Source organism: Gallus gallus, chromosome 23 (assembly GCF_016699485.2).
Source record: "Gallus gallus isolate bGalGal1 chromosome 23, bGalGal1.mat.broiler.GRCg7b, whole genome shotgun sequence".
Classification (NCBI taxonomy): Eukaryota; Metazoa; Chordata; class Aves; order Galliformes; family Phasianidae; genus Gallus; species Gallus gallus.
This window is the reverse complement of record NC_052554.1, coordinates 1,606,984-1,630,514: the sequence shown is the minus strand read 5'-3', so window position 1 is coordinate 1,630,514 and position 23,531 is coordinate 1,606,984. Positions and strand designations below refer to the sequence as shown.

The 23,531-nt window shown below is 59.5% G+C and overlaps 1 protein-coding gene across 7 annotated transcripts; it reads right to left on the bottom strand.

Annotated features, from left to right (window-relative positions):
• Nucleotides 1-387: 387 nt before the first annotated feature.
• On the bottom strand, nt 388-23,402 carry SCMH1 (Scm polycomb group protein homolog 1). 7 transcript variants are annotated; one of them, XM_046903651.1, is made up of 15 exons: nt 23,010-23,402; nt 17,428-17,511; nt 16,346-16,414; nt 15,556-15,626; nt 15,036-15,270; nt 12,549-12,637; nt 11,986-12,229; nt 7,884-8,116; nt 7,302-7,428; nt 6,259-6,459; nt 5,565-5,750; nt 3,802-3,933; nt 2,238-2,441; nt 1,856-1,989; nt 388-1,518 (listed from the first exon to the last, which is right to left on the bottom strand). In XM_046903651.1, the coding sequence occupies exons 2-15, from the start codon at nt 17,450-17,452 to the stop codon at nt 1,393-1,395; spliced, it is 2,076 nt and encodes a 691-aa protein (XP_046759607.1). In that variant the 5' UTR covers nt 17,453-17,511; nt 23,010-23,402; the 3' UTR covers nt 388-1,392. The 7 variants fall into 7 exon arrangements, with proteins under 7 accessions (XP_046759607.1, XP_015153062.2, XP_046759606.1 ...); XM_015297576.4 differs by having other exon boundaries at nt 23,311-23,402; XM_046903650.1 differs by lacking the exon at nt 23,010-23,402 and adding an exon at nt 20,268-22,403.
• Nucleotides 23,403-23,531: the final 129 nt, after the last annotated feature.

Below are 23,531 nucleotides of genomic sequence, written 5' to 3'. Positions count from 1 at the left end.
CTTTTGTTCTTCGGCGTTGATGTTGAATGGTAATGCGAGGAGACTGAGTGAGCTCCATCCTGGAGGCACAGGAGTGAGATGTGGGTACAGGGGGAGTTCTGCCCCCCTTCCTGCAGGGATGCCGTTAGCACAGAGCACACAACGCACAGCTGCCAGGAGAGCGCACCGTGGCCGAAGGGTGGATGGGCAGCACGGGGCGCCCCCAGCTCTGCTCTGCACTGCTGGGGCTGCAGCTGTCCTCTCCTTCCTTTTCCTGCCTGTTGCTGCAGTGTGAGCACTGCACCCTCTGCTCTGTGGCCGCGGAAGAGAAAGGAAGTTCCCCCCGGCAGCATCTCCTCTCCCCCCGCCTCCCCTCCTGCCCGCGCACACAGCAGCAGCGCTGTGAGCTCTGCGTTATTCTTTTATTTATAAACAAATAGACGTAAAATAAGTGCAGAGGAAAACACGGGCTGAGCCCGCGTGGGGGCCTGGCTGCAGCGGGAGCGGCGCAGGTACGGGTGGGGGGTGCGGGACCCCCATGTGTGGGACCCCCCCTGTGAGCAGGGAGCAGTGCAGGCAGTGCTGTATTACGGAAGCCTTTCTGTCACTTTGGGTTTGCAGGTTTTGCCTTTTTTTTTTCTTTTTTTTTCCTTTGCAACTTTCCCCTTTGGGGTAAACCTGCCCCCCTCCCCCCCCACCCCCCAGCTGCGCTGTGGGGAAGTGGGGCAGCATTGGGGGTACCCCAGGGATGGAGCAGTGCAGCAGAGCTCCCTGGCAGTGCGGGGGCTCTGCTCTGTGGTCCCACCCGCTGCTGCATGGGGGATGTGCAGGGATGGACCCCGCACCCCCGGCTGGCAGCTCAGAGCCCAAGTGCCATCGCAAATAAATACATCAGACAGAGCCCCCTGCCCGGCACCGGGCTGGGACGGAGCTGCAGGGAGGAGGACGGCTGCGGGGAGGTGGGCTCTGCACCTCCAGCTGTAAATCCCCAGGAGCTGTGAGTTCGACATCAGGTACAAAAAAAGTCATAGTTTTCAACGGACAACTCCTCATCATAAAAAAAAGGCGAAGGGGAGAGAAGGGCTGATGAGTCCCACGGTGCCCAGCCCCGCTCCTCAGCCCCCTGGCTCGCTCCATCTCCTGGGCCTCCCCAGTCCCAAATAAATACGGAGGACCCCCGGGGGGGCCGGTGCTGAGCCGCTCCGTGCTGGCGTGGAAGACGGGCAGTGCTGGGGGCTGGGGATGGCCACCCACCCTGTTCCACGTGGCCAAGCAGCCAGGGGGGGAGGAGGGGCTGAGGGCACAGGGCTCTGCGTGGTGCGTCCCTGCAGCCGGGCTGCGGCGGTGGCGTGGGTGGGTGGGTGCGTGCGGACGGACTGCGGGTGAGCGCGGGGGCCGTCCTGCCGAGCGTCCTCAGAACTTGCCTTGCTTCAGCTTGTCGATGTGGTAGGTGAGCTTCAGGGCCGGGCCCAGCTTCAGCCCCATGTACTTCATCATCATGTCGCTGCGCAGCAGCAGCAGCGCCTTCCCGTCGATTTCCTGCCGGGATGAGAAAGCGCAGCGCCATCAGAGCTGGGCAGTGCAGCACCATCCCATCCCAACCCCCACTGCCAGTGGCAGGACAGCCCTTCTGCAGGAGCTTCAGAGCAGGGCACTCTATGAGCCGTGCTTGCACCATGCCTCGTGCCAGAAGAAATTTGCAATGAAGTGAATTTTAGGATTCTAAAAGGAAGAGTTCTGTGTGGTTCAGTGCTGCTGTGAGCTGAGCTCTCCATGCACACAGAGAGCACCAGAGCTCAGCTCGGGCTGCGCCGTGCCCTATGCTGCCATCCCTGCTCTGCCCTTCCTGCCCTGGCACGGACACAGACACACTCACGTGCTTCCGGAAGAGATCAGCGTGGGGTCCCAGCTGCGGGTCTGCCTCCCGGATGAACTGCATCACCTCCTCCACCGTCCAGCACGAGGGGTCGCGGCTGCTGAGCCGTGTGCCCTCGCGGTACCGCTCGGAGCCTGGGGCACAGCACATGGCAGAGTCACTCATGTGCAGGCAGCAGTGTCACCCACATGCATGCAGCAGCACCTGCAGCTGTGCATCCCCTTTCCCCTCCCCGCCCCCCTCCCCACCTGAAGCAACATCCCAGATGGACAAAGCACACACTGCAGCCCCGGGATGGATCCCAGCTCTGGCACTGCTGGGTGCTCTCCTGCAGCGCTCCCTGCCCCAGCCCGTGCCCATCAGTGCTCCCACATGCTCCTACCCGTGGAGCCGAGCCTGCCCAGCGCAGAGGTGCTGCCCTGGCTGAGGCTGCAGGGCTGGTGCAGGTGCCGGTATCCCTGCAGGCGGAACTCCCTGGAGCTTCGGCTGTGACCGGAGGCGTTGACGGCGTTCAGGGCAGAGTCCATGGGGTCCATGCGAGGCTCAAGGGGCCCGGGGGGGCCGTCTCCCAGCACGAAGGTTTCACCTGGAACGCAGCACGCTGCAGTCAGTGCATGCAGCCATCCCATCCCACCTTGATGGCAGCGAGCAGCGTGGCCAGCTCCAGGCCCAGTGCCCCACAGCCAGATCCACCCCACAGCCAGACCGGCCCCACAGCCAGACCCACGCAGCGGCTTCTCTGCTGCCTGCACTGCCTGCAGCCCAGTGTCCTGCCACTGCTCCCAGGGAGGACCCTGAGCACTGCAGCCCTGCACAAACTGGGGGCAGCAGTGCAGGCTGTGGGGCTGCAGGGCAGCACAAGACACAGACCTACAGGGCACCGGGCGGTGCTGCTCAACCCTCTGCACCAAGGAGGACATGAGGAGCGCAGTTGTGCATCTACTACAGCACACACAACCCAACCGCAGCACAAGCAGACCCAGTGCTGCATGAGCCGCCCTCTGAGACGCAGTTTCTATGTCACAGAAAACCTGGCAAGTCCAGCAGCACGCAGTGCCCCATGTCACAGGGAGCAGTGTCCACAAACCAACCGCACGTTGGGTGTTCTGTGTGCCAGGAGCTTCTCTGCCTGCACTGCTGCTGCCCATGGCTGCACCCCATCAGCTGCACAGCACTGTGTCATATCACAGACAATGCCACGAGCATAGGTGAGGTTGTTCCCTCTGTCACCCAAGCATCCATCCGGGCTCTGTGAGGCTGCCGTGCTGCAGCCAGGCCCTGCACGCCCATATAGGAACAGTGACCATGCAGGGCTGTGTCGGTGCAGCACTTCAGGTGCAAAGCTCACCCTCAGAATGCCTCCAGTCCAACAGTGAACACAGAGTCACTGTGTTGACACGGCCACACTCCCACACGTTACAGTGGTGCGCTCAAGGAGCAGTGTGAGGCTGTATGGACCCCCAGCCCAGCACAATCCAAACTCCCACTTCTCCCAACACCGACAACTGCGGCCACTTTGGGAGGTGCAACAAGGAGGGACAGCACACGGCTCAGTGTGGCTGCAAGGAACATGAGGGGAAGGGCAGCTCCCAGCCATGAGGCTGCACTGCACAACCAACCTGTGCACAACCAGCCAGTGCACAACCAGCCTGTGCACAACGCCGCAGCACACCTCAAAGGCAGACAGACTGAAGCAAGAGGGCCACATTAGGAGCAGTGACACGGCAATGGCACTCAGATGTGGGTTAACTGCCCTGCTGTAGTGCTCCTGGCTGCCAGCTCTCAAGGTGGGAAGGACCCCCACCACATTCTGCTCACCCTGCATTGCTGTGGGGGTTCCATGCCCTGAACACCATTCTGTCCCTCTCTGTGCAGCTCCCATGCCAGCAGCACCCCTCCTGTTCCCAGCTCTGTGCCCGCAGCGCTGGAAGAGATGCTGTGCTCACCTTCCAGCGGGTGACGGTCATTCTTTGGTAACTTGGGGGAGAGAGGAGCACTGTACGGAGGGGAATCTTGGCAATAGCGCTTTGTACCCCGGCCTGGTCCCTGCAGAGTGCCGTCTAACGAACTGCTTCTGTCTAGGGAAAGAGAACAAGCTCCGTTCAGAGCTGCTGGGAAGCAAGGCAGGCCGTGCTACAGCCACCCACGTGCCCCACCGCCCCCCAAGGCGCAGCCAGCCCACACAGCACTCTGCATTTCACTCTGAGTTCTAGGGATGGAAAGTGTGGGGCTGAAGCCCACCAGGGGGCACAGTGCTTTTTGCCATCTTCATCCCAAGTGCCACCTTTGCTCAGCTCAGCTCCATCCCATCTTCCCCTCTCAGAGCCCCAGAGCACCCGGCTGCGCTGTGCAGGTTCTGGTCTGCCCGTGGTGGGAACCATGCAGTTCCCAGTGCTGTGGCCACCAGCACAGGGCCTGGCACCACACGGTGGCACAGAGGATGAGTGCTCACCCAGCGGGAGATGCATTATGGCCAACAAAGGAGGGATGGGGGTGGGGAGGGGATAGGCAGAGAAGAACACGATGGAAAGAAAATGCCCTCAGTGTAATGAACGCCTTAACCCTACGAAGGTGCTCCAACAGTGTGGGACCCCAGGTACGACGGACACACACACACACGCGCGCACACTGGGCAGGCATGGAGGAGCAGCAGGCAGCCCCTGGGGGGGCTCAGCCCAGCCCCCAGCTCATGGTGGCTCAGGATGCTGCAGTGTGGGCTGCAGGGCACAATGCAGTGAGCTGTGCTGTGAGCTGTGCCCCCACAGCTGTGCAGGCAGTGGGCACACATGGGGCAGAGTGGGAGCGCTGTGCTGCTCCACTGACAGAGCAGTGCTGTGCAGCACCCACCAACAAACCCGCACACCACTCTGCTGTGCAGCACCACTTGGTGTCTTTGCTAGTAACCGTGGCACACACTTACAGAGACCTGCTGCTGCCTTCCCAGGCTGGGCCAGGCAGGACAGCACCTGCCCAGAGATATGAGAAGGAGCTGAGCACCGGAGTCAACGCAGATGCTGGAGGCGCAAGGCGCACTGCTGGGGCTGCGGACACGGCAATGGCAGTGGCTGTGCAGGAACACTGCTGCCCTGAGCTCTGCTTAAGACGAGGAGACGTGGTTACCAAGCCGCCAAGAGCAGATGCAGGCCAGAAACCTGCCCTGGCTGCTGTGCATCAGAGCTCCCAGGTAACAGTGGTGCCCACGCATGGTGGTCCTGGCATTCCTCCTGCCTGTGCTTTCAAACCGACCTGTGCACGGCACTGCACACCAGCCCTGCTCCTACCAGCAGTCATCAGCTCTCCATCTGCTGGCAGCTCCACTGCTCTCTGGCCCATTGACTCACTCCTGCTCAGCCCCACGGCGGCACACGGGGTGGGAGGTGACATAGAGGCAGAGCCCTCGCGCTCAGCCTGACTTCAGCATGTCCTCATCCTCCCACAACCTCTACAAATGACGGAACAACCCTCACCCTCACCAGAAACCACTGCATTTGGGCGCCTCAGAAAGACACTGGAGCACCTGCTCCCTGCAGAGCTCAGCTGCTGAGCACCCTCAGTCCGGCACGGCACCCTGAGCTGCAAACAGTGGCACCCTGAGCTGCAGGCAGCAGCACGGCGTTGCTGCCCAATGCACTGCTGCCTCCCGAGCGACGGGGAAAGCTGGGTACGGGACCTGGGGTCCCCCTGGTGCTGCCCCCGCCCCAGCTCCTACCTGGTAGATACCTGTCGTGGTCGTACTCGTGTGAGCGTGGTGCGTGGCTGTGCTGGGAGAAAGGCTGGTTCCCAAAGAGGTTGTCACTGCGGAGGTTGTGGCACAGCTTCTCCAGGAAGCGGAGGACGTAGGTGATACTGTTTACTGCGGGCAGGTTCAGAGTGTGCTGTTCCCGATCAAACACAGCTGGAGACAGAAACAAACAGAGCCCAACACGTAAGGCCCTGGCAAGCGCAGGGGGCCGCACCACCAGCTGCTGCATCTCCGCATCGCCACTGCACCAGAGCTGCCAGCATGGCCGAGACGGGCTATGGGAGTGGGGCCATGGGATAGGGGGTGGAATGGCCATCTGGGGGGGCTGCGCTCCATGGCCAGCTCAGCAGGGGCTCGGGGGGCATTAAAAACCAGGGCTTGGGGAAGAGAGACTTCGTGGCACGGATCTTCCTTCCACCAGGAGTGCGGAGCGCCCACCCATGCTTGTGCCATCCTCTCCTGGGGCCCAGCAGCGCTGGGATGGAGGTGATGCCTGCTCCCCAAGGACATGCCCCTGCCCTGTGCCAGCTGCTCAGCAAGGAAGAGAAGACAGAAATCTTCTGTCTGCTCCCGGCCCGGAACTGTGCCAAGCTTCATCTTCCAGCGAGCGGACTCTTGCCATGACATCTCCGAAGGCAAAGTGCTGCAGGCCAGTTCTCACCTGAGATGACCTCTCCCCCGTGGCCTTGTTTTAAGAAGGAGAAGACTGTTTTCTGATGGTAAGCGCAATCGATGCAGGCCTGCACTGCTTGCTGCAGGACAACAGAGGCTCGAGCTGGTCCAAAGTGGTCCGGCAGCCGCTGAATTTTCTTCTTGTCTAGGTGGGGCCCAGCACTGCCATTCTTGTTCAAGTAAATGCAAACTGCCAAGATGAGAAACGTGTTTGCCGTTAACCCACTCAAGAACGCAAGGTATAGATGCCTAACATCCAACCCGAGGGATGCCCGGGTTTCAAAGACTGTCAAAGTGCTCCCAAAACGTGAGTCCAGCACAGCCACTGCCCATGAGCTGGCAGCAATCTCGCTTTGGGGAACCACCCTGGAGTGTTCCTGCAGGCGCTTCTTCCGCTGCCGCCGCTCCTCCTGGGGCTGCTCCCCAGCTGTCAGTTCCCAGGGGTCTGCTCCAGCCAGGGAGCACAGCTGCACTGTGCACAGTGAGCAAAGGGATGCAGACTGAGCTCCGGGGGAGCGGGCTGCTTTTGCTCTGGGGAAACAAAGGGCCCTACCCACATCCATTGCTTAAATGTACAAGGATCGGCGCTGTGCTCCTACCCAGATTTACCACCCAGCTGCACAGAGCTCCCACTGCTCCGCTCCCTCCTGTCCCTCTGTGCCCCAACATCCTGCCCTGAGCAGCACAGCCTCGCTGCTCAAGCAGGACAGGTCCTGCAGCCCACTGCCCTGGGGCTGCATGGGCCCTGCAGGGCTCTGTGGTCACTGCCACACGGGGGGCAGCTCAGGGACAGGGACCCCTATGTCCATCAGACGGACCCACAGCCACTGCGCATCTCTGATACAGACGGGGGCAGAGGAAAGGCTGAGCTGAGCTCACGTGTCTCTCCTGTCCTCCCTACACAGAGCTGGGCCACCTCTGCTCCTGCTGCCGGCGCACGCGCTCACAAAGAAGTGGGAGTGCCCTGCTGCGTCCTGATGGCTGCAGTCCCACGTGTGCAATCTTTCCAGGGATGCGGCCCGAGAGCCTTACCTGTGGGAGCCTGCATGGCAGAGCTGGGGACTGTAGCAGCGTCCTGGGGCACAGTGCTTGTGTCGGGTTCAGGGGTACTGGTGGTTGGAGAGGTGGGTGCTGGGCTCAGCAATGTCCTAGGTTTCCTCTGCAGAAAAAGAGGAGGATATTTCTCCTTTTACCCCCACTCTCCTCCACCACCCACGATCGCTACATGCTGCTGTGCATCCAACAGACAAGGCACCACAGGGCACGGCGCGGCGACGACGGGGAGCCTCGAGAACCTACGTGCTCAACACCTGTCTGCCCCACACACGAGCAGCACCGGGACGAGCCCCAGACCTGCCAGCCCTGCACCGCGGGCAGAGAGCCGGCCCTGTGCCAGGCTGCCCTGCCATGACCACAGCACGTGCCGTGCTACTCCACGGCCAACACGGCTCCTCCATGGGAAGGCCCCACAGGGCACAGCCGCTCCGAGGTGCTTCCAGCCCCACGCTCCCCTCTGCTCTCCTACCACTGCCGGACAGACGTGCACAGACACACGCATGCAGCATCCCAGGGCAGCACTGCCTCGCACCCGCCTGCGTCAGCACCAGCTTTTACCTTACTGCCAGGCTTGGGGCCTCTCTTTCTGGGGAATTTCAAAGGCTCCACTGATTTGGAGGGCGCAGGCATGGGGTGGTGGATTAGCGCTTTGGTCGTTCGACCACGCTTCTTCCCTGCTTTGCGACGCCCTTGCCCTTGTTGATGCCCCAAAACAGTCTTTGTGCTACTGTGCATGCTAGGCTTCTCCGAGTTTACTTCGGAGGCAGGTAAAGGGCTCTTTGGAATCACAACTGAAATAAAAAGAGAGAAAGCAAATGTAATTAAATCAGGCGAGGATGAAAACAAGAGCAGCCTCCATCTTTAAACAGTGTCATTTGGGACAATCCTGGAGTGGCCACAGACCCCGGCACCGCTCAGTCCTTCCCTGAGCCCCTCTGGGGCTGATGCTGCAGCACAGCCCTTCTGCTCCGACTGCTGCTGCAAGGAGACAGCAGCAACCGCTGCTGCACTGCAAGACACTCACGGACACCTCTGGCACAGCACAGAGCTGGGAGTCTGGCTGTGTGCTCAACATGTGTGTGCACAGGAGGAGGTGTTGGGCTGCTGCCAGAGTGAGGGGAACCCCAGCACAGCCTCTAAACACTAAAAGGATGAGTAAGAGAAGCAGGACAGTGTGCGCTGGCTCCAGTGTGCCCGACACTGCCACTCTACAATTGAGGGCTCTGCAGAGCAGCTGCAAAGCTTTCACACAGGGTGAGAGCCGTGGGACGAGGGGAGGGCTGCCAAGTGGTGAGCGTGGTGTCAAAGAGATGGGGACAAACAGCTGTCCCCACAGAATGAGGGATGGAAGGAATGACTGCAGCCCCAGGCAGCTCCAGGGGTAGCAGGGCACTGGGAGGCCCTGCTGCTGGACACAAAGCAGTGAGTGGAGCAAAGCGCTCCTCCCCACTGACACAGAGCAGGGCCCTGCTATGCCTGCTGCCCACGCAGCAGGAGGAGCTTGGAGGGAATCACTGCAGCCCACAGGAGATGGGGAGGGACACAGCTGTGGAGAACAGAGAGATGAGCACGCTGCACGTCACGGCAGAAGCATCCACACAGCGCTGCTTGTTAGCGGGCTGCAAAGCCCAGCAGAGCACAGCTCTGTGGGTGCTCCTTTGGGCACTGGCACAGGCAGAAGCCCTTTGCTCAGAGCTGATGTTTGAGGGGTCCCACTGCACCACGCCGGCTGTCCTGCAGAGCACGCAGCGAAAGGGACCTTCCACGTGTCACAGAACAGCAGAACCAACGGCATGGGGTGAAGTGCCATGAGTGGCTCAGCATGTGGGATGGCCGCACAGCAGAGCAGCAGCATTCACCCCAGTGCCCCGGGGTCAGCACGGCGACAAGCCAGGTGAGATGAGAGACCAGCTGGGCACCAGGCACAGAGCACTGCGCTGAGTGGGGATGTCCACACACTTGTTACCAGTGCAGGCATTCTGCTGAGCACGCACAGCTCCAAATCCCAGCTCACCATTTCTTCTGGGTACAGGAAAGAAATTAAGTGCTTTGCACCCACCGGGCAGCACTGTAACATCACAGAACCACAGCTCGGTTAGGTTGGAAGGGACCCCACAGCCCCCCGGGCTGGCAGAGCACTGCTGCCAGACAGAGCCCTGGGGACAGCGCTCACCACCGCCTCCACGTGCACACAGGACCCCCAGCCACGACCACCCACCCAACTCCTTGCCCACGAGCCACCCACATTCCACGCCACAGGAAGGCAATGGGTGAGCTGAGCCACGTGTCCTTTTTGTCACAACACAAAGGCAAAGCTTTTGGGTACAGGACGAGGCAGTGCCAAGTGGGCATCCCCCAGAGCTGCCCGTCAGCCCCCCCCTCCTTCAGCATGCCTGCAGGCGACGTGAACACCTCCTGCTGACAGCAGCACTTGCTTCTGCATCCCCTTCCCCTGCCAACTCCCCTCCTGCTCCCAGCAAACTCAACACCTCTTTTTGCTGTTATTTGCTCTGCAGAGTGCATCCTTCTCAATGTACGAGCAGCACTGGTTTGCAGCAGCTTGTGGCTGGCTGTACCTGCAGCCCTGCAAGGAGCTCTCAGTGCCGGCAGCCCCAGCTTGTGCTCCTTTCCTCGTGCCTGCAGGAGCTCACGGTGCCTGGGCCAGCAGCAGTCAGCAGCCCAGTTCCAATCCAACCCAGGAGCACTGAGCCCACTGGGGCACACGGTTCCAATGCAAGGGATAAGAAAACGCCGCACCTGTCCGCAGTCACCTTCACAGCAGGTCTCCCCCACACTGCACCCCATGCCCTCTCACCCCAAGCAAACTGCAGTGCGATCTCCAGTGGCTCTGACCCCCCCAGGTCAAACCAAAACACTCCCATGGTGCTCAGGCCACTCTGGGGCGTTCCTGCAGTTTCTGCTCATTCTGCTCTTGTCTGAAGTGCATTTTTAGCCTTGGCTTCCTGGTTAAACATTAGCCGGGCACCTCCGATGCCTCAGAGCACAGGGAGCCAGCAGCCTCCAGTGGGTGGGTGTGCTTTGTTCCATCTTTTGTTCTTTTTAAAGCCATTCAGAAGTTATAAAAATACCAGGATCAAGAGGAGAACCGTGACACGCTGCTCTGTGCAGTGAGCGGGGCTGGATGCTCAGCACCAAGCACCAACAAGGACGTGTGCTGCGGCAGCGCTTCCCTGAGTGCCAGAGCCAGGCTCAGGAGGCTGCCTGGGCTCCAAAGCACTTTCCTCCCCCCTCCAAAACACGGGGTGCAAACAGGACGCAGTGTTGGATGCTCTGTGGATGGCACAAATGCAGGACGACCTCCAAAGCACCTGGGCACACTGCAGCCAGCACTGCACGCTTGGGCTGCAGGGCTCTCACTTCTTCAGCAGCATCAGTCTGAATTGCAGGAGAGAATCAAGCAGCAGAGGACTCTGTCTTCTGCACCACGGTGTTAGGGAGGGAGCAGCACTCCCAGCCCAGACAGCATTGCAACTCTGCAGGTTACGGGAAAACTTCAGGGCAGACCACAGAGGAAAAGTGCAGCTGTGATGCTGGTGTGACACCAGCTCCCAAACCAAAGTTCTACTGCACACACCGAGCCACAGACCTGCAGCTCTGTGGGACCACTCGTGCTGCAGCACCCACAGCAGGGCACTGCTCCCAGCACTGAGTGCAGCGCTCGTCTGCACTCCCAGTGAGCACCTCTGCAGGAAGGAGAGAAACCAAGCAGCAGCAACCAGAAAGAGAAGTGTTGCAACACGTTGAGTGGAAAGCCTGGTGCCTGAGCATCATCTCCACCTGCAGACGCCGAGCACTTAAACACATCCCAGGGCAGCGAGGATGCTGAGAAATGGAGGCCATCCCAAGTGCTGTGCCCAGGCCAGCATGCTGTGCTACACCACTGCCTGCCATCAGAGTGCTGCAGCCAGGGGGACACACTGCAGGAAAGGCTGCAGAACCTCCCTGCCCCTCAGCAGCAATGCGTTCTGTGTGCACAAGCACAGAGCTAGGGATGCTATTCCAGCAGCAGACAATTCCTCTCTGCAAGGCCATGCTCTGGTAACTGGGGGTCTCCTTCCCACCCACCCCTTCCAGGGCACTGCCCAGAACTGACAGCTGTTAACCCACACTCATCTCTTCCTTCTTATCACAGCCACTATTTCCCTCTCCAGTCTGCTGTGCCCTGAGCCATACATCTCTCCCATTCTCACCCTCCCCAGACGTGACTTTTAAGTAAGCGAGCCACGATGCTCCTTCTTTAGGTTGACCCTGAGAATTGATTTTCTGCTCTGTTCATAATGGAGAGGGGCTCTCTGGATTCTCACTCCACTGCTGCCCATGACCTCGGAGCAGCCTGCTTCTCCGCCCTAGTTAAGAGCAGTGAAAGCTGGAGCTGTTCAGACTCCCTGAGGAAAGGTGAGTTCAGCAACAGCAGAGCACACATGAAGGCCTTTTCAGGAGCATCACACGGCATTCACGTTTTGCTCCTGCCCATGCCTGTGCTTTTCCATGTTCACAGAGGAGACTACGACACAAGGCACGCCGGGATAACCACCAGGAGCGCAAACAGGAGCAGCCCCACGGCGTAAAATCGGTAATGCTCGTGGTTCCCTTATTGTATCCTCAAGTGCAAGAGTGCTAGGCAATGAGGCAGCCTTACCTTTTGTTCCAGGGGGCTGCAGATTATCTCCAGTCAGCGAGCACCAGCCTACGGGAAAGATGTCCCGGGAATCATATCGGCACCAGTAATCGAAGGCACCTCTCCAGCCATCAAATGTTATGAGGACCTCAGAACCTCTCACCTCCCCAATGGTGGCCGGGCAGATGAAGTGAGGGTTCTTCCTGTCCACCGCCTCCAGCTTCATACCTGTCTTGAAGAAGTTTTGGGATGGAGATGGTGGTTCCTATGAGAAAAGGAAAATGAGCTCAGAGAGCAGCGGTGCCCACCCGGCGCAGGTCTGCCCCTCCATCACCACTCACCTCCATGAGCAGATGGAGCAGACGGGGTGGGTGTGAGCCCTGTGAGCTGCCTAGCTTGCATCCCTGGGCTGCTGGGCACAGCCCACATAGCGCTGTGTAAGCACTGAGCCCTACCCTGAGCCAGCAGCAGCGGCACAGAGCTGCCAGGGGAAGCAGCACATGGCAATGCTGGTAGTGTGCTCCTCTCCCATGCAGGAGAGGGATGTGCCAGAAGGAAGTGCTCGCTCCCAAACAGCCAAGTACCTTGTGAAATATCCGGATGGGAGCCATCTCTGCTCCATTCAGAGTCTTCAGGAGGAACATGGGCCAGGAGGAGGCATTCAGCCGGAAGCCTGCAGGGAGGGAGCAGAGATGGGCACTGTCAGATTGAGAGCCCAGGCTGCAGCCACAAACAGCTGCTCTGACAGAGCAGGGAGAAATCAGCGAGGAGGAGAATGCAAATCCCTGAGACCTGAGTGTGTGAGTGCACAACGCTGCACCCCTCACTGCTGGAGCACCCCAGGAAGGCTGAGGGCACTCAGCCCAGAACTGCCAGAGCCCAACGTGCTCTGTTGTTTGAAAAGGAACACACACAAGAAAAGAAATTAAAAAAAAAAAAAAGAAAAGGAAATTCAGATCAAAGAGAAAGCAGAAATGAACCGTGAGAAGCACAGCAGGATCTGGCATGAAGGAGCCCCCGCACGCAGCATCCCCCTGAAGCCAACACACATCTGCAGTGTGTGCACAACGGCCTCCTGATGCCATGCAGCCCATTGCTGTGAAGCACACACCTCCTGGCACACCCCACAGACCCTCTGCCACCCCCATGGGATGCACAGCAGCTGCCACAAACCTCAGGGACAAACCAGTGGGACCTCTTACACCAAGTGTGCACGGAAAGAGAGCACTGCCGGTGTGTGTGTGCACACAGGCAGTGCTACAAGGAGTGCAGGAATGCCATGCCATGAGCTCACACACCCTGCAGGCAGGAAGAACAATGCTCTGCTGAGTGCTCCCTGTGCTTTTGCTGGGCATAAGAGCATCACTCCTGCTGGGACCAGTGGGGGGCACAGCACAGAGCTGGGCACAGCACACTGACCTCCTCTGGTACGGTCAGAAATGACTTTCGCTCTGCAGCTCAATTACTCTTATTGCCATCTGCTGGCAAAACTCAAAGCAGGCAGAGCAGGAACTGAGCAGGAGCAGGGCTGGCTGTGCTGGAGCTCTGAGCTCCACCTGGGCCAGGGCTGCAAGCACACAACAGCACATGCGGAGGCAACACAGAGCACAGCAGCTCTAAGGCTCACAGCAGGCTCCACCTGTAGCAAACACAAAGGGGAAGGTGTGATGCGAGCAACATGCATGCCACACTGCATGGCAGGTGGGCCAGATGTGCACTTGGGGCCACTGTGCTTCCAAGCACAGCTCACAAATGATGCTCCAGAGAAACCAGAACCCCAAATTCCTCTAACTCAAGGTTTTCCACTGAAGGTTTCTTCCATCGCTATAGATCAGCTTGATTTTATCTGGGGACCCTGAGAGGGTTTTAAGGAGACACTGCAACAACGACTGGCAGCAGAATGCAAAAGAATCATAGAATCACAGAATGGCCTGGGTTGAAAAGGACCTCAAAGATCATCTAGTTTCAACCCCCCTGCTATGTGCAGGGTCGCCAACCACCAGACCAGACTAGACCATGGTTAAAAGCATGTTAATCTTTGTGCATCGTTAGGAAAAATGGGAAATCAGCCCGTTGTTGGGCCAGCATCAGAAAATGTGTGTGTAAGTGGAGATGGGGCTGGCAGCAGAGAGCAGCTATCCCAGTTATTCATCAAGCTGCAGATGAGTACAGAGAGATTGAACATTGCAAGCATCCCTTCATTCTACATAGCACTTAAATCACTGATAGCCCTTCCAGCCATCGTTCCCCCATTGGACAGACCCCAGCCATCACGTTCCCCATCAGACAGACCCCAGCCAACCCGCCATAGCTGCTGAGCCACTTGGGTACAGAAATGAAGCTGGAAATGCTCTTGCAATGAGTGGCAGGGCCAGCAGTGATGGTGTGGGTGCCTGAGCCCTAACAGCTCTCCTGGCTATGCTATATGCACGAGGACTTCAAGCTCCCCAGCACAGCACCTCTATGGACACCGGTGCAGAGCTCTGCTTGGAGGAGGAGCACTGGGGATGTGCTGTGGGCACAGCAGGGCTCTGCAGCCAGGCTGCAGCACTGCCACCAGCATGGCCCAAGAAAGGAGAACCTGGACTCGTCTTGGTTGTGTACAGACAATGCCCAGGCAAGGCCATGAAAGCTGCTCTGCCTCCAGCACTGCTGGACTCTGCAGTTCCTTTGCTTCTGTGCCCTCCAGGAGATGTAAGTGGCCCTGGGAGCTTTCCAAACAAACAGCTGAGAACGCAGTTCTTCTCTGAGGCACACGGAGAGCTTCAGGAAGCACACGAGCATGGCCTGCACGTGCTGAGCCTGCACTTGAGCTGCAAGAGTACGAGCTGCTCATCTGTGCACCAACAGCTGCTGCATCTCTGCCCCAAAGCACCTCCACCCACAGCACGGTGTGCACAGGACTCAGAGCTGTTGCCACGTCTCACCAACAGCTCAGCGAGCTGCAGGGGATGACACCACTGCGACAGCAACGGGCAGCACAGGGGCTTTGTCCCAGGGACAGAAACATGAGAAAACCCATCCTGCTTCTCCCCACGGACGACGCGGATGCTCACTGAAGCTCAGCTCACCCAGAGGAGGCTGCAGCATCCCTCCGTTCTTCTCACAGTTCCCGATGGGTTGGATCTCAGCTGAGTCCACCAGCCGCCAGAAGTCGTTCTTGTTGTCGCTGCCGTCGAGGCGCAGGCGGAGGCGCGCGCCCGTCAGCCCCACCACCGTGGCGATGCACGTGGATGTGGTGTTCCGCGGGTCCTGGGCTTCCAGTTTCATATTGATCTTGAACTCGTTGGCAGGAGGAGTGTAGGACTGCCGAGGGAAGGAGGGGACCGTTAGAGCCAGCACTGCCAGCACTGTGAGCACCGCAGCCCTCTGAGCACCCCACAGCTCTCTGCCGTCTGGCCCTTTGGTGCTGTGCTAGCACTTGCAGCACCTAAACCTGTATGTTCGCCTTTGCTTCAGCACAAGCTGGTTTCTGTTAAGCCTCTGATACCCTGAAGCATCCCCCGTGCCAAAAACAGCCCACCCCTGGCACAGCACTCCCGGGCTGCAGACCATCTCCCCCAGGTTTCCCGTTCTCACTCAGCCCCTCACCTGCTTGAAGCAATGGGGGGGCGCTGGGACAGCACATGTCTCCTTCAGGTATTTCTCCCAGGTAAAGTGACCTGAGGGGAGAAAACAGAGAGTTCAAACAGTGGCCAGGAAGAGGGAAGGCTGAGTGTCGGTGTGTGCAGTTCCACACTCCTGGCACAGGAGCTGCTCGCAGGCAGTGCCCTCTCACCGTGGCCCTCTGGCGTTTACAGCCACACAAAATTTACTGCTGCAGTGATGGGGAGAACAGAGCCCAGCAATGCCCAGCAGCCTTCAGAACAGCTGCCCTGGCCCAGCACAGATGGGATTGCACGGAGCCCTCCCAACAGCTGTCCCTTAAGAGCTGTTTGTCAGGCACTGCTCAGTGCAATCCAGCATGGCGCAGTGTCAGTTTCAGAGACAGCCATGTGCCTCTACAAACAGCGATTGGACGCTCAGCAGAGCAGAGATTGATCCTGGAGCACTTTTAAGCAGACCAAGTATGATACGGACGGGCAGTGCTCACAGGCAGAGCGTCAGCTTTGCACTCTGATTTACAAATACTTCCTACAAGCAAAGCACTCCATGCACCCAAGGGTCAAACTGCAGCAGCTGTGAGCGGTGCAGCTCTGCACCCTCATGCCCATGTTCTCACCCTGCTGCATTTAATGTCAGTCTGAAGCTGAGAATGTAAACGGAGTTTCTCCTGCTTTGGGCTCCATTGGTACATTTCAGCCCCTGAGGGGACATCGACCCCCTGAAATGATGCTCTAAGGAATAAAAAGAAGGGAAAGGAAGGGACATGTGCTCTTACCTTGGTACTGGGAGGGGGACTCTGGCGGGCGGCCGTACTTGTGCTTCTTACCATCCTTCCAGTCTATGGCTATGACAAGAAACAAAGCACTTGTGTCAGTGAGGGGCACAGCTATCCCCGCCTCCCACACGCAGTGACAACCCTGGGAAGAGCCGCACTGCACTGGGGGTACAGCTTGCTACAGAAATAGCACTGCTGCTGTTAGCAAATCCATCTTCACGTGTCCAAAAGATGACTATTTTTAGAAAGGAAACGGAGAATGCACTCCTGCTGCCCTCACCCTGCAGTCAGCCCTGCAGCCAGCCCCATTCTGCTCTCCTGCAGTCAGCCCTGCAGCTCATGCTTCATTAAAGGACAAGCAGCGCTGAGAAGAAGATAAGAGAAGCCAAGGGATGCTTAAGAAAAATAAAGGAAGGAGATAAACTGAGAGTAGCAATCTCCTGCCATGAGCCCCACGTGCATGCACAGCTGTGAACAAAGGGCTGCGGAGGATGCGCCCTGCTCTGCTGCTCCCTTCCCCCATGCTCAAAGTGCTGAGATGAGCTCCCTGCTGGCCATGCACACGGATGGAGCACCACTGAAGGAAATCAATAGGGTCTGCAGAGCCTGAGGTCAGCGTGCTCAGCTGCAGGCAGCCTGCATGGCACAGCCCTGCAACCTGTCTCTGCAGCAGGGCCTGGCTGCAGCCACACAGGACAGGCAGCTCCACAGCTGCATGCCTTGTCAGTGGGGCACGCCTGTGTTGGAGAAGCAGCAGCGTGTGCACACTGGGAGCACAAGCAGATGGCATGAGCACAGCCCCTGCTGCTGCTGCTGCTGCTGCACACAGCTATGGCACAGCATGCACACTGCTGCACACAGCCATGGCACGCTATGCACACTGCTGCTTACAGCTACAGCACAGCAGGGCTTGCCGGGTGCGCAGGAGGTGTTGTGAACCATCCTGGGGACCCAGCACCAGCCAGGGCACCTTGGCAGTGGCTGTGCCCATGCACACTCTTGCTCCACTCTTCCACGTTCCCTGTGCCCCCACACCCCCAGCTGTGGCCCTGCTCAGCCCCGTGCAGCACAGCACTGCTCACCTTTCTGGGGCCCCGGTTTCCGCATTCTATCACTGCTGCCGTCCTTATCGTGGGAGCGACTCGCCTTTACGCAACCGAAGACGCCTAGGACAAAAGAAAAAACCATGAGAAAATCCCCCAGCTGTGGAGCATGTGAACATCTGCAGCGCTAACTGATGGCACCACTGGGAGAACTGCGATGCTTTCACCCCACGTTGCACAAACATCTCCTGATGAACACAGACCGATCGCCTCAGCCCCAAAGCCAGCAGCCCCTCTCCCTGCGGGCACAAGAGAAGCAGCAGTGGGACACCACACTCAGTGCTCTGCTCCGTGGGGTACAGCCCTACTGTGGCCATGGGATGCAGCTGGAGAGGAAGGCAGAGCTCCACTTCCCACCACACTGTGCCCAAAGGGCCACCAGTGAGCGCTGCCTGGGTGCTGAGAGGCTCTGGAATAAGACCACAGGGAAAAGGCAACAACAGCTGTTTGTAGCTCTGAATCAGAAGGTATGTGGCAGTCCCTTACTGCTCATCTCCTAAGTGGAGTGGCTGTGTGTGCTTATGAGAAGGGCAAAGCTTCTCTTCCTTTCCATACCCGAAAGCCATCTACATCTACACACCTACATCTACAACTTGTAATGCTTCTTTTCCTAACTTTCTCCATCTGCTTCCACCTGAAGGCAGCGATCAGTGCAGGGCAGGGCAGGGCACTCCCAGCCCCAGTGTCACCCAGCAGCAAGGACAGACCAAGGACAGACCCGCTGGGATGGGATCTGCCCTAGAAGCTCCAAAGGCACCAACCTGCTGCAATGGGATGCTGCCCCATCCAACCACTGCTGTTGTGGCACATCCACAGCTTCAAAAAACCCTTCTCACTGAGACCCCTGTGCTGTCAGCAGCTCTGCACCCCCCAGCTCCTACCAGAAGCAAAGTCAGGAGGGATGCTGCAAAGCATCTAAACCTGGAAGCACACAGACAAAATGAGAGCGCCTGCATTTAATTGCGGAGAAGCTACGTTACTGCCTGCATTATTTATGTTCATATTTAATTCACTGGAAACACCTCAAGTTTAAATTTAAAGCCAGCTGCAACAAACGCTCCCCCCTGGCACGGCAGTGCAGAGCACGGCACGCTGTAAGCTCAGCTCAGAGCGCACGGGGCCACGCTTGGCACACACCTCTGGTATGGACACAACCACATCAACAGAGCTGATACAGACGAGTTCAGCTTTCAAACAGCGAAACTAACACAAAAAGAAGGATTTAAAAGACTGAGTCTGATCTGTAATAAAAAGGAGAGAGCTCAGGAGAGGAATAAAAATAAGGGATAGCAGGGAGTGCAGCTCGGCACAGCGCAGCCGCCTCTCCTCGCTGCCCCTCCGGGGCCCATATGGATCACACCAGGACCTGCCAAGGAAGCGCCGTCACAGCCAAAGGCAGCTCTCCATCTGGGACAGCAATCCCTGGGGGGTGGGACGGCTGCAAACCACGACTTCTCTTCTACCAGAAGGATTCTACGCCATTCTCAACATCTCTTCTCTCTCTCTCTGGGATGAATTTCATCTTTCTGCCACGTGAGAGGCGGGCTGATAAACGCCAGACTGTTCAGGAATGCACTCCTGGGAAAGACGTTATGATGCAGAGGTGTGCTGATGATGTGACCGTGAGCAGTGCGCTTCCCAGCCCTGAGACACAGCCTGGGGAGAGCGCGGAGCAAGGGAGAAAAGAACACAGCGTGGCAGGATCCCATTGCACTTCATTTCCCTCTCCAAAAAACAACCAACTGAGAGATGCAGGCGGGTCACAGCTCGGGGCAGGAGCAGCCCTTGCTTCACCGAGCTTCAATAAAACCAACACACATGGTGTGCTCCAGGAGTGGGCTGAGAAAGCTGAGGGAAGAGCTTCAAGGAGTAACAACAAAAAAGCAGAAAGCCAGCAAAGCTAGCAGCAAAGAGCAGCTCCGTCCCAAGTTGGCTGGGAGAAGCGCCCTGCCCACACTGCCATGTCCCAGAACTCATCCCTGGGAGCTCCAGGAGAGTGGGAGCTCTGTGCTGTGGGATGCTGACATTGCTGGAGTGCAGCCTGCAGCACAGCCCTCACTGCTCTGCGTGACAGAACCTGCTTCATCAGCCTCACTCTCTGCTGGGGCATCTCTTGGTTAAAAACAAAGCTCTTTATGGGGTGGGAGATATGGGAAGAAACTATCAGGTGGATAAATGCACGACAGGTATGTAGCAGTAACTAATGAAACGAGTGTACCTGAACTTCAGGAAGAGCCTTCTCCCATCCCACAGCACAGCCCCGCTCCCATCCCACAGCACAGCCCCGCTCCCATCCCACAGCACAGCCCTGCTCCCATCCCACAGCACAGCCCTCTGCTCCCATCCCACAGCACAGCCCTCTGCTCCCATCCCACAGCACAGCCCTCTGCTCCCATCCCACAGCACAGCCCTCTGCTCCCATCCCACAGCACAGCCCTCTGCTCCCATCCCACAGCACAGCCCTCTGCTCCCATCCCACAGCACAGCCCTCTGCTCCCATCCCACAGCACAGCCCTCTGCTCCCATCCCACAGCACAGCCCTCTGCTCCCATCCCACAGCACAGCCCTCTGCTCCCATCCCACAGCACAGCCCCGCTCCCATCCCACAGCACAGCCCCGCTCCCATCCCACTGCACAGCCCCGCTCCCATCCCACTGCACAGCCCCGCTCCCGTCCCACTCCCGGCCTCCTTGTTTTCCTTCCCACCCGTGCAGAGATTAATTCATCTCTTCCTTCGGAGGAGGAGAGGAAATTGCAGCAGTGCAACATGTCAGGAGAGAGCAGCAGAGCCGGGCTCGCTGAGGACGTGCATTAATTACCGCCTGCTATTTTTATCCTGTGCAGAACTCCGGGCTCAGCTGCGACTGAAGGAGCTCAAATCCCCCAAGAGGCGACGCACCCTGAGCTGCAAACGGAGCAATCCAGCAAGCACTCAGCAGAAACTTCTGTGCACTCTTAGCCAGAAGGAGCGATGTGACACAGCACAGCAACGTCACCCCCAGAGGACGGGCGGGCAGCTCTGCACAGAGCACAGCCGGTCTCTCCTGCTCACATAACCAACAGCAGTGCTGCCCGGTGTGCAGAGCACGCAGTGCACCACGAGGCCTTCCACCGTCCCGTGCACAGTGCTGGGAGACTGCTGAGTTTGGCAGGCACCAATACAAACAGAATTCACGGCCACGAAGCAACCAGCAGGCTGTCCTGCAGCGATGGAGGTGTGCTCAGAGCCTGCCAAGCAGCTCGCTGAGACACGGTGCTCTCACCGAGCCTGTCTGCCAGCCATTAAACTCCATGCTGGGCACTCGCATGGCGTGAAACGCCAGCAGAGCTCAGCAGCACTCACAGACTCCCAGCTGACAGCAGTATGAAATGACGGAGCGGCCGCAGGGCGGTGAGGCACACGGGCTGCACTGAACACACGTGGCCAGCAGTGTGCCAAAGCTGTGCCAGCAGCACAGTGGGCAGGGAGAACCCAGAGTGCGGGAACACAAGCCGAACCACAAAGCCATCACCGTAACCCCCAGCTATGGGGCAGGGCTGGAGCAGCAACTGCAGCACACCCTGAAGGCAGAGGATCACCGAATCACCAAGGCTGGAAAAGACCTCCAAGGTCATCCAGTCTGACCGTCCCCTACTGCCAATGCTGCCCACTGAGTGCATCCCTTCAATTCTCCTTCAGCCCAGTGAGACCTCACTGCTGGGAGCCCCAGCCTGGAACTGGGGACAGAAGTACAGACAGCCCCACTGCCTGCTGCTGGGGATGGTTTTCCTTTGGACATTTCTGCCTTACAGAGGAGCCTGCCAACCCTGCAGGAGGATCTGAAGCTGCTGCTCCACCTTGCCCCACTTCTCATGGCCATTGTATCAAGAAAGTTTTTAAACATAAATGTGCAACTTGAGACTCCAAACCCGCTTGTCTCATTGCAAGCTGAACTTCTGCAGCAAGCAAAAGGCAGGAAAGTGATCAGAGCCCCAATGCAAACAGAACACGGTTGGGAACCCAGCACTGAGTGCTCCCAGCAGCTCCTCCAGATGGAGCACGATGGGGCTCACAGTGCTGCCAGCTCCCTTGCCACAAACCCACCACTCAATATGCAAACAAACGCCAGAGCTGCACTCCTTTGTCCCATAGCAGCACTCAGACCTACTGAGAATGGGGTCACTGAGCCCCATGCAGTGGGGGGCTCAGCCGACCACAGCGCGGGTCAGCAGCGGCGTGCAGAGAAGGGCAGAGATCTGCAGGGTAGAAAACAAGCCTGTACGAAATGAGGACAGCAACAGAGCTTGGGATGTGAGAAAAAAAGCCTTTGAGAGGTTAAATTCAGCTGCGGAGATGGAGAGAGCAAGATGCGCCCTGGAGTGTGTGACAGAAAGGAAGAGGCTCAAAGCACACGCAGGGTCAGGTGCAGCCCAGCAGCAGGGATGGCTGAATGCTGCACGAGGGCAGCAGGAAGGTGTGCAGAAGAAGGAACGTGAAGCAGAAGGGCTGTGCACACCCAGGCTCGCCCAGGAGCCAAGCGGCCGCCCCAGCTGCTCTGTGGGCACGCCGTGCCCCAGCACTGACATCAAGTTTTACAGACCCTTGTAAACTAAGCGTAAGGCAAGGACACGAGCTCAGGCTGCCGACAGCAGCCAGCTGATGGATAACGGCGGTGCTGTGCGCCCCAGCAGCGTCTCTCAGCTGCAGGCACCAACCGTGCTGCAGAACTCATCGAGTTCCTGGCCCAGCGACCCAGAGGTCAACGCCACCCCAATGGCACCGCAGGAAGGCAGTGTGGAGGGGCTGGCCGGGCTCCAGCGCGGAGCCACAGCTTGCAGCGGGTGCCACTCGTGCACTCATTTGCTCTCTTTTAATGAGCCCATCACCCGGTTTACCCAACGGCAACGAGGGTCTGCGAGCGGCGGCTGACAGAGGAGAGGCTGCGGCTGTGCCAGCGGCGCGGCCATGGAGCGCTGGGGGAGCGGCTTCCCGCTGCTGCCGAGGAGGAGCTGCCACATGGCTGCTCGCAGCCACTCAGCGCCCGCTGCTCGCTATAAACAACAACAGTCAACAGAAAGGGAGGCAAAAATCAAAGCCGGGCCCCCGCGCCGGGTCTCTGCTTTACCCACTGGGAGCTCAGGGCTGGCGGCCGCCTGCAGGCCCTGCGACGGCCACGGCCGATGCTGAGCGGCACATCCGAGCGCGGCCCGCCGACGGCTCCTGCAAGAGGCCGCGGCTCCACGCAGAGGCTTCAAAGAGCGCAGGGATTCAACTGAGCGCTGTGAGGCAGAAGCCGCCCGGCAGCACGGACCGTGCCCGGATCCCAACCCCGACCCTGCCTGACCCTCGGCACAAACCCCGCCCGGCCCTCAACCCGAACTCTGCCTGACCCCCAACCCGACGCGACCCCTCCCTGACCCGCAGCCCTGCCCTCCAGCAGCGGATTCCGAGGGGCTGTGGAGGAGGACCGCCGTTTCCCGGGGCAGCGGTGAGGGCCGCCCCTCCGCGGGGTCACAGCGCAGCGCTGTGCGTCGGAGCGACGCCTCTCCCGGCCCCGTCCCGCCGTGTCCCGCACCGTCACCTCGCGGGGCCGGGCATCCCGCACCGGGCGCTGCGGGGCCTCCGGGAGCGGCACGAAGCGCTGCACCGCAGCTCAGCACGACGGCCACCGCAGCCAACGGGGGCGGCCGTGAAGGCGCGGGGCACGGGCAGGCCGGGCGGCGGCAGTGCGGGCTGCCAAGGCCCGCGGGTGGGCGCGGAGGGAGGGCCGCGGGCGGGCAGAGCGGGCAGAGCGGGCCGCCGTGACAGCCGCGCTCCGGGCCCGCCCCGCCCCGCGGAACGGCCGCGCTGCCCCCCCCGCACCCCGCCCCGCCGCCCCTCACCTGCGCGGCCCCGAGCGCTGCGGGCTCCGTCTCAGCGCCGCGCCGCCGCCGCCGCCGCCGCCATGTTTGCGCTGCGCAGTGAGGCGGGGGGCGGCGCGGGGGGAGCGCGGCGGCCGCCGGGACGGCGCGGCGCTCAGCCGCCCCCTGCCGGGCCCCGCCGGCACACGGCGCCCCCCGCACGGCGCTCCGCCGCCCCCGGCCCGGCCCGGCGCTGCCGAGCG

Excerpts from the sequence above, each read along its gene's own strand:
- SCMH1 (XM_046903651.1), bottom strand. The coding sequence starts at position 17,452 with ATGCGGAAACCGGGGCCCCAGAAAG. Across the intron at positions 2,442-3,801 it reads TGACCGTCACCCGCTGGAAG|GTGAAACCTTCGTGCTGGGA; the intron begins GTGAGCACAGCA and ends GCTGCGTTCCAG. Across the intron at positions 1,519-1,855 it reads CTGATCTCTTCCGGAAGCAC|GAAATCGACGGGAAGGCGCT; the intron begins GTGAGTGTGTCT and ends TCATCCCGGCAG.